Source organism: Macrobrachium nipponense, chromosome 9 (genome assembly GCF_015104395.2).
Source record: "Macrobrachium nipponense isolate FS-2020 chromosome 9, ASM1510439v2, whole genome shotgun sequence".
Taxonomy (NCBI): domain Eukaryota; kingdom Metazoa; phylum Arthropoda; class Malacostraca; order Decapoda; family Palaemonidae; genus Macrobrachium; species Macrobrachium nipponense.
Genome location: NC_061110.1, coordinates 109,120,944 through 109,130,943, shown reverse-complemented (window position 1 = coordinate 109,130,943; position 10,000 = coordinate 109,120,944). Strand labels below are relative to the sequence as shown.

The window sequence follows — 10,000 nt, the reverse complement described above, 5'->3', positions numbered from 1 at the left end:
TTTTATAATGATTTTTTTTATATATATGGAAGGGGGCGGGGATGGTGATGGGGGGGGGGGGGGGATTAAGTCGATAAAATCTTGCCCCTACTGCTAAAAAACTTCTTCTTCTTTCTATATGTATTTGTTCTATTAATTTTACACTCACTAGTGTTATAGCTGATCAAAAGTTTGCAACTGTTATAATCGATGAATTAATTCTAAAGGAAAATTCAACAGAGTAAGCCACAGTAACGTGAAACACTACCCAAAAAATATATCAAGGAAAATAAGTTCCTCTAAACGCTCTATTAAATAAACAAATTACTGTTATTCCTATTTATGTTGTTAACTCCTTAGTTGACTGTTATACCTTCAGTGGAACCTCCCAAACGCTAGATTTCAGAAAGACAAAGAAGAGTTAGAACATCGGACGGCTTTTTTATTTTCTTTTTTCTTTTTTTTATATCATACCATCAAATTCCCATCAAGTGGTGCGCGCATAAATCATAGTAAATGATATGTTAGCTCAGTTGCCATGATACGTATATTTACTTAATTTCTGGCGCGTCTATTTGTATAGATTTTTTTTTTATTTTGTTAGTTATTAGGCGGAAAATTTACGAGTATATTACACGTTTTTTAACAATATGCAAGGAATCAGTACTGGAAAGATTTTTTTCTCTTTTTAGATGACGATTAGACGAAGATGCAGAGAAAGTTTTTACTTCTTCACCATCCTTTTATTTTGTTTTATGAATCTGCTGAGCGGAAAGGAAAAATGGAAGCTAGTCGAATTTCCTCAGATATCTGAAATAAGCATGCACCTTTAAATAAAAATTAGCAGTAAGGTCTCTTAATCCATAATTTTTTTCTTTTTTTCTTTATAAATCTATAAAGGAAATCGTCGCTGTTTCATCACATCCAGAATTGTCATGTCCTGCTAACCTTGAAAAGTATTTAGATTTTTTTTTTAAATTGGTTTCCTAAACCCATTCAGTTATGAGTACTCAGTAAAGTCCAGTGTCTGTCATAAAGGAAGTTATTTGCATGACAGTGCATGAATTACTTTATCCATGGCCATCATAGCAGCATTTTGACATTTTTATATATCTCTGCTCCCTCATCCAAGTGATCCTGATTAGGGGATCTAGTATTTCTGCTTGATGTGACCTCGACGAGGCTAAATTTTGATTTCTTACCATTTATAATTTCCTTATTTTATTAAGGAAAAACATACGTGCTATCCCTCACTGACAACCGAAGATATGTCATGTAACAGATAATTAGGTCTCTAAAGCTGTTATGAGTTGTATGAATTTGAAATACAAGGAGAATAATATGCATTTATATAACACACACACACAACACACACACACACCACACACATATATATATATATATATATATATATATATATATATATATATATATATATATATATATATATATATATATATATATATATATATATATATATATATATATATATATATTATATATATATATATATTCACTTGTTAAAAGCTAAATAGAACTAGAAGCGATAAAAACTTCAAATATGTACATTATTTTGATCAAGATGTTTATAAAGGCTGGCGATAACTATTGGAAATTAATGGTGAATTTGTCATTTCAATTTTTTAGATGATAGTGCAGCTTCAGAGAAATGGGGTATAGCAGCATATGACAGAAGCAGTTGGCAATGGAAATAATATCCATATATCATTTAGCTGTTGTCTACTCAGATAACATTACGGCAAGCATTCAATATTGAACTTATATCAGTGGTTTCATTGCTACATTATTGCGTCTGCTGGGGAGGTCTCCGACTTAGAGCATAAAAGATTTAGTTTAAGAAGTAAACGTTGTTGACGCATACTTCACTGTGAACTCCACCGGTTATAAGGTATATTTTATATGTTAAGCTAACCTAATATACTTCATCAATATACACAATGCCACAGCAAATTCAGATGACAAAACGTCTCCTGAAACAATCATTTTGTTGCGGCGACTTGACAGTGCAGGTCACAGTGCTAGATTTTATTTTTAGGGGGTGGGGGGGCCGGGCATGAAGACGCAATTTCATTACTTTATACCAAATTTCATTTGACATCTGGTACAGCAAGGCTACAAAAGAGTTCATTCCGTTCAAGACTAAATCCCAATATTTTCTATGATTGCTTTGCAGCTCAAGTATTCGTCTTTCATTCGTTCAAAGTAGTAATAGGCACGTACATAAATTTATTTACTTGGAAATTTAATTTTTTTTCCATTGTCAGTCCATAAATAACCTTTGTACTGTAAACAAAATATCCGTTAACAATAAAATTTCGTTGTTCAATGAGTAGTGACGTCACTACTCATAAACGCTGTAAAGATGATTTGATTAGAATTGCATTTTTTTTTTACATAGCTCACTTAGAGCTATTTTTTCTGAATTACGTGAGAGAGCCTTCCCTGTTTAAGAATTTTTCTAGGAAAATTAATTTGCAGATTCTATTGCCTTTTTTCAAGTCCCCTCTCTCTCTCTCTCTCTCTCTCTCTCTCTCTCCTCTCTCTCTCTCTCCGTGAATGAATTCTATGAAGCATAAAAAATATCCCGTTCTCATCATTTTCCTGTCATTCACCATCATTCATCAAGGCCGCAGGGAAACGAAAATGCAGACTTCAGTGGCCTTCAAAATAATGATTATGCGCTGAAGCTGTGTATATAAAGGAACGAAATCCCGAAGGGGAGCACAAACTGGTTCCAGGAGCTCTAACAATCACAAGATGGTAAGTCAAATGCTTTACATCTGTTGAGAATGCGTTTTCTTAGTTTATAAAGATAAAACTCAAATATTGGGATTCGCCAACCTTATCGCGATTGATGTTACATTAAAAGCTCACATAAGAATTAATTCCATCATACTAAAAAAAACATTACCATATTATTGTCCTTTTCAGAGTTACATAGAATATAGTCTACCATTCAAAGACTTATCCTTTTCGTAAATAGCTGCATTTATAACAGGTCGAATCCTTTAGATCGTTTAACCAATGTGACTGATGTTTTGGGTATTTTTTTCTGTTATTTCAGAAGCTGCTGTTCATTTGTATTGGCGCTGCCCTATTGGCTGTCTGCTACGGCGGGGGTGTAGGTGGATTCGGTGGTGGACATGGAGGATTCGGTGGTGGACATGGAGGATTCGGTGGAGGACATGGAGGATTTGGAGGTGGAGGATTTGGCGGTAGAAGTTATGGTTCAGGTGGTTTTGGTCACGGGGGAGGATTTGGTGGAAGGGGCTTCGGAGGAGGTGGATTCGGCAGAGGGCATGGAGGATTCGGAGGTGGCTCCTTCTCCAGGGGTAGAGGGTATGGCAAATAAAATGGCCTCCATCGAAAGCCTGGTAACTAGTATTGAAAGAAATTCTCCAAATTCATTACCAAAAGATTTTCAATAAATTTGTAATTTTAGACGCTGTTGCCATTAAAGATGAATGATAATGGGAAAACTTCGTATTACTGATGAATCCTCTGAAACTTAGTTTGGCGAAAAATTTCAATATTTCACCATATATATATATATATATATATATATATATATATATATATATATATATATATATATATAAATGTGTGTGCATAGAAACACAGTGCATACCCACCTACATGCATATATATATATATGAAATATATATATATGTATATATAATATATATACATACATACATATACATGTATATTAAAACTGGAAGGTAACTAGCGGAGTTATTTATTCAAAATAGTTACAAGCTTTTAATTAAGGACAACCAGTCCTCATTCTTAAGTATCCAAGATACTTGACAATGAGGACTCCGCTAGTTACCTTGCAGTATTAATGAGGTCTTTCCAGTAATTGTACTTTCACACAGTACAATATTGTATGCTATAAGTTATACTTCCATATATATATGTATATATATATATATGTATAATATATATATATATATATATATATAGATATATATATATATATACATATTATATATACATATATACATATATATATATATATCTATATATATATTACATATATGTACGTATATGTAAAATATATATACACACACACACATGTATATATATATATATATATATATATATATATATATATATATATATATATATATATATACATGTTTGTGTGTGTACGAACACGTATATGTTTGCTTGTGTATGTGCCTTGTTGAAATGGTCACTCAAGATTAATACGCATCATCAATGTAAAAAATACACATGCCATTTCATAAGCATCAAAATAGATAACCCGATAGAAAAGCGACCGAAAAATCAAATGCACAATTAAAATAAAATTGGAAATGAATAACAATGAAAATGAATTACAAAGATATAAAACTAAAACACCAAAAAAACTCCAGCGCAAGATTGGGAAGCCATGTTACTTTGGCTGTGTTATATGGTCACATCCCTGGACGAGGCATCAGAAGTGACGCAATAACTACCAATAAAGACGAATTGGCTCAAGTCTTGAAAATATACATAAATGAAAGAATGGACGTTAACAACATCCTCCAACATAGATTTCGCCTGTGATTATATACATTACTTTACAAGTCACAAAATAACACACGGTCTTGCCTGTTAATGCTTAAAATTCTTCAGTTTATGTCAGTGGCTTTCGTCAAGCTCTTATAAAGAAATCTTTGACCCCTAATAAATAAACGAAGCTTCACAGTTGTTATGAATGATACAACTTTCATTAACACAGTTTGATTAATGATCCAAGGAAGCGTTTGAAAAAATATAATTGATAACGTGGGGGTTTTCGTATTACATAAATACATTCTCTTAATGTTACAGTGCAATTTTACATTAGATCATTAATTATTATATTTTAAGACACTTCAAGAGAAATTTCTATTTTCTAATTCCAGATGTGTTTTATTGTAATGTATATCCATTCTCCTATTCTTCGTCTCTGCTGATAAAATGATAAATTGTACGTTCACGTCATGACGACGAAGACAATGCTCTCTTTTCCTTCCCTTGTAATTTCAGCCTTCGTTCCAGATTGTTGCTTTTCTGCTCACAAACGTCGTTTAAACCACATCCGTGCGATAGCCATTTGCCCTGAATTAAATGGAATGAGCCATGAGAACGTGAGACTCACGGCTCATGATTTAAGCAAATTACGGTCCTCCAAGGGGTGCTTTTCCAAATTACTACTTCTGTAATAGAGCTTTTGTAACCGCATTAGATGTTCAAAACGACAATGTAGAACTGATGATTCATTGCGGGTCATTTTGTTCTGATACACAAAATGATAATCATTTTCTTGATATTTCAAATATCAGAGCATGATAAAGTTGTTGAGGATTTGAGAACGAACTCTTCTAAATTTAGTGTTGTATAGCTAAAAATGTTATATTTCCTAGTTTCTTTTGATATCTGCATATGTAGTTCTTTTTCTGAAAACAACTGCCTGTTTTTGGGAGTTTTATATAAACTTTAGGTTTTCTAAAGAAAGCAACTTCTATGCTTTTATGAACTAGACTGGAACGAGAAAGGTTTGGTAAACATGTTCTGCGACGGGGGGGAGGGCGCTCAGTGGCGTGATCGGTATTTTTTTGGCCTGCCACCTCGGTGGCCGCCAGTTCGATTCTCGGACATTACACTGAAGGGTTAGAGATGTGTGTTTCTGGTGACAAGTTCACTTTCGACGTGGTTCGGAAGTCACATAAAGCCGTTGGTCCCGTTGCTAAATAGTCACTGGTTCCATGCAACGTAAAAACACCATCCAAACAAACAAACAAACAAAAAAGTGAGTCGGGAGTTCAGTATATAGCTGGTCAACATCCGTAATAGCTGTATGAAGTGACTCAGCAGTCAAATTAAAAATATAGCAGTAACCACCATCGTTTTTTCTCTTCAATTGTTAGAATGCATGGCTTCATGTTGCAAAAATAAAATAGAAACTGTGTTCGCTCCTCCTTTACTGCTCTTTATGTTTGTGCAACAATTTTCTTTCCAGATCTATGTTTTATCTTTTAGCCTCCTCCAGAAAAGTCCATAGATGCCATAAACTTCCTCTTCACCGAATTATATACAGCCTGTCAAAACGAAACTATTTTCATGGTAACATATGATTCACCTCAGCCACGGCCTCGATATGATTCTTTTAAATTTTAGTTGAATTGTGTCTGCCTCTATTCAAACGTCCCTTAATCGTCTGGTTATTCGCAGAAGCACTGTCCGCTCTCATGGGCGGTTTGATCTTACCGTGACTGTTCGATATGGACAATTAATGGTATTTTCTTTGCTGAGTTGCAGTTTTTACCCTGTAGTTAGCGGGATGAACTTTCTATGAAGTTTAGACTTGCGAAAAATATAATAAACATATTTTCAAGTAAACAATTCTTGAAGTGTATGCACATTTATAAACTTGTTTTTTTTAACAAACATGAAGTATTGGAAGCCAAGAAAATATAGTTTTCAAGGCAATTGGAAATTTTCCAAAACTGCAAAATTGGTGACACAATCTTGTGGGAAGTTAATTATGATTGGAATATATACAAATGGATATCTAGATTATCGCAATAACAATGGAGAATAATATAATACGTTAGTCGTCTACTAAAAAAAAATGTCCCATTAGGTTATAACTCAAATACAATTAACTTATTTTTTTCTCAAACATGTTAGCAATGGTATATATTTTGGAATATGATACTAATGGTATATTATTGTTAAAGTATAATATTCAGAACTTATCGCACTTATTGGAAAAAGAAAAGCAATTCCTTTTCCACATAAACATATCCGCTATCCGCTGAAGGAAAAATAATATTAGATGACCAGGTAAAGTTATCCTTCCGACTATCATAAATTTGTGCCGATAGCGACATGTTACGATATAGCATGCGGCATGACCCTCAATACAATAAATAAATAAATAAATAGATAAATAAAACCTCTCGGTACAAATCTTTCCATTTCCTTGTAACGCTATATCGTCATAGATCACTGTTGACACCTCAGGTTATATGTGACATTTTCTTCTGTCTCTCACAGCTGCTACTTCTCCGAAATATACGGCAGTAAATTTACCTTAGTTAAACTTCGGTTTTTAGCTAACTGATGTGTTATCGACTTTAAAGATATTTTTGAACGGAAATGATTACTGGACGAAATTTTGTGACAAAGTACTGGGTATTTTGTAATAAGATTTATATTTTCCTCAATACCACGAAAGTGTTATTTATCTTTCGGTCTTTATCTAATAAAAATTACGCATTACTGTTGTATGGCCAATATTTTGCCAGAGGTGTTTGATGCAAATGCTGTATCAAGAATATCTAATTAAAATTTTAAGTACCTGGCTTGCAATGCAAAACCTTTTACCTATTTAAACAATGGCTTTTCATCCTTCAAAATCGATCTCGATCTCCAAAAGAAGAGGCCATTTGTAAAAAGGAATCAAAAGAACTTATTTTTTAATAAAATGTCGAAGGGAACGGCTACGTCGCTATCCATACAAGTTCTCCTTGATAAGTTAATTTTTTCTACGTTTTCCTGCCATTTACCGAGGCCAGGGCAAACATGAAAAGACGGATATCGATGGCCTTCGCAGTGGAGAGACTCGATGCAAGCTATATATAAAGCGACAAGATCACAAACAGAAACATAGTCTGAAATCACTAAGGCTTCCAGTCACATCATGGTGAGACCAAACAGTTGTCTGTTATCCACCATCAATTTGATGAAATACGCTCTTATTCACAAGACTCAAGTGTAACATACAGATCTTCAATTGTTTCACTAGAATTGGAGCATAACAAATTTCTTAACCATATGATGATATACAATGAACTATTGAAGTTTTTATGAGTTTCAGAAATATAAGTGCTCTAAATTCCGAAAACCTATAACATTGAGAATTTTTTTTAAGTAAATTTTTCTTTGAAAAGATAATACATAATGATATTTTAATGTAAATTTTCATAACCCTTTCTCCATTTTCTTCCTCCAGAAGGTGCTGTTCGTTTGCATTGGCGCTATCCTCTTGGCCGTTTGTCAGGCTGGAGGTGTAGGAGGAAGATTCGGTGGAGGACATGGAGGATTAGGCGGTGGAGCCTTTGGAGGAGGCTCTGGAGGATATGGCTCAGGTGGCGGTTTTTCCAGTGGAGGAGGTGGATCCTTAGGCCACGGCTCCTTTGGAGGTCATGGAGGAGGAATTGGAGGAGGGTCCTTCGGAGGAGGAGGATCCTCTGGAGGCTATGGCTCCCGAGGTGGATTCTCAAGTGGTGGTCATGGTGGACAATTCGGAGGAGGACTATCCGGAGGTCATGGAGGTGGATCCTTTGGAGGGAGGGGTTCCTACTCGAGGGGTGGAGGATATGGAAAATGAGATGACACCCATCCCAAGCCAGACAATTGGTTTTTATTTTCGAAATCATTTTAGGAAATTTTCCGATATAAATCCTTTGTCTTGATTACCATTGAAGAATATATAATAAATTTCACATTATATGCAATTATTATTTTCCAAAAAATTTCGAATGTCTTTTTTTTCACTTAATATTATGTATATACTATAGGTAAATATGCAAAATACACGCACACACACATACACACACACACACACACACACACACATATATATATAATATATATATATATAGATATATATATATATATATATATATATATATATATATATATATATAATAGATGGACATCTATTATATATATATATATATATATATATATATATATATATAATAGATGGACAAAAAGAATAAAAGAAAGAGGACCTAGTGATTGCAAACGAAGAGCTAAGAAAATGTATTGGTATAGACTGGCATAGAAAGACCATAAACACACACATATGTATGTATATATATATATATATATCTATATATATATATATATATATATATATACATATATGTATATATAATATATATATATATATATATAGTATATATATATATTAAGAAAGAGTCTATTGTGCTCCTTGATTCACGACTTTCCGATTGTCCAACAAATTTAATGTGACTGTTATTAGGCATCTCTGGAAGGCCAGTAAGCAATAAATATCCCTATTCTTTTGTAATATTTTTACGATTAAGATCACTTACGGGATTTCGTTTTGTACAATAATTACAGATACGAACAGTTTATCATTTGAATTTTTATGTTGACATAATAATTGGGCTATACGGGTTAGAAGATTAACATGTTTTTTTTTTCTATTTTTCTTTCGATTTGCTTTCCGGCCACCTTTCTGAAATTATCCAAACGTCAAAGCTAGGCATAAAATGACACCAAGCATCCAGTGACGTGCATACATTATATAGGATGAAGAAAACTGTTCAGTAATTTTAGTAGAGAATCGTGGACGGCTCAGATTAGAGAGGATTACTTTAACTTTAAAACTACTTACTTGAATTGTAACTGACATTTTATCCTTTTTCTCGGATATAAATAAAACCATCTTGACAAGGTTCTTCACAGGAAGGACACGATATTCCGAATAAGAATAACGGAAACGAGTCTTGTTAATGCGTGGAGGATCTTATTCATGAAAGGTTTCCTTTGTATTTTTTTTCCCATATGATTTCTAAAGCTTTGGAACCTGTTAACTACTTCCCTAAACTATGTTTCTACGTAGGGTATCTCACCTGTCCTTCGTAATCTCTTAACGATTATTTGGGAGGTTTCTCCATTCTTTGCTTAAGGAATATAAAACTATCCTTTGGTGGTATTTCCGTATTTCACTCACTTCCTTAAACATTATCATTGATGTTGCTAGTGTTACTAACGTTACCATCAGCATCAAGCTCAAAACTCATATCAATTATGTCCTGTAACTTTGCTCTAGTAGCTCTTATTGATAGTATTATCATTTTCAGTAGCTTTGTCACAAACATGATTTTACCCAGCGAAATTTTCTTAATGTCGCTTTTACTTTTATTTTCATTAATAATATCATATCTGTAGTTTACCGAGAATACTTTCCTTTGCTGTTTGGTTG

General features: G+C 33.5%; 2 protein-coding genes across 2 annotated transcripts; both read left to right on the top strand.

Moving 5' to 3' along the window:
- The first annotated feature begins 2,631 nt into the window (after positions 1–2,631).
- On the top strand, positions 2,632–3,479 carry LOC135218547 (keratin, type II cytoskeletal 1-like). The gene is made up of 2 exons (XM_064254923.1): positions 2,632–2,760; positions 3,065–3,479. The coding sequence occupies exons 1-2, from the start codon at positions 2,758–2,760 to the stop codon at positions 3,350–3,352; spliced, it is 291 nt and encodes a 96-aa protein (XP_064110993.1). The 5' UTR covers positions 2,632–2,757; the 3' UTR covers positions 3,353–3,479.
- A 4,100-nt stretch (positions 3,480–7,579) lies between these two features.
- Positions 7,580–8,493, top strand: LOC135218545 (ctenidin-1-like). The gene is made up of 2 exons (XM_064254922.1): positions 7,580–7,684; positions 7,994–8,493. The coding sequence occupies exons 1-2, from the start codon at positions 7,682–7,684 to the stop codon at positions 8,369–8,371; spliced, it is 381 nt and encodes a 126-aa protein (XP_064110992.1). The 5' UTR covers positions 7,580–7,681; the 3' UTR covers positions 8,372–8,493.
- Positions 8,494–10,000: the final 1,507 nt, after the last annotated feature.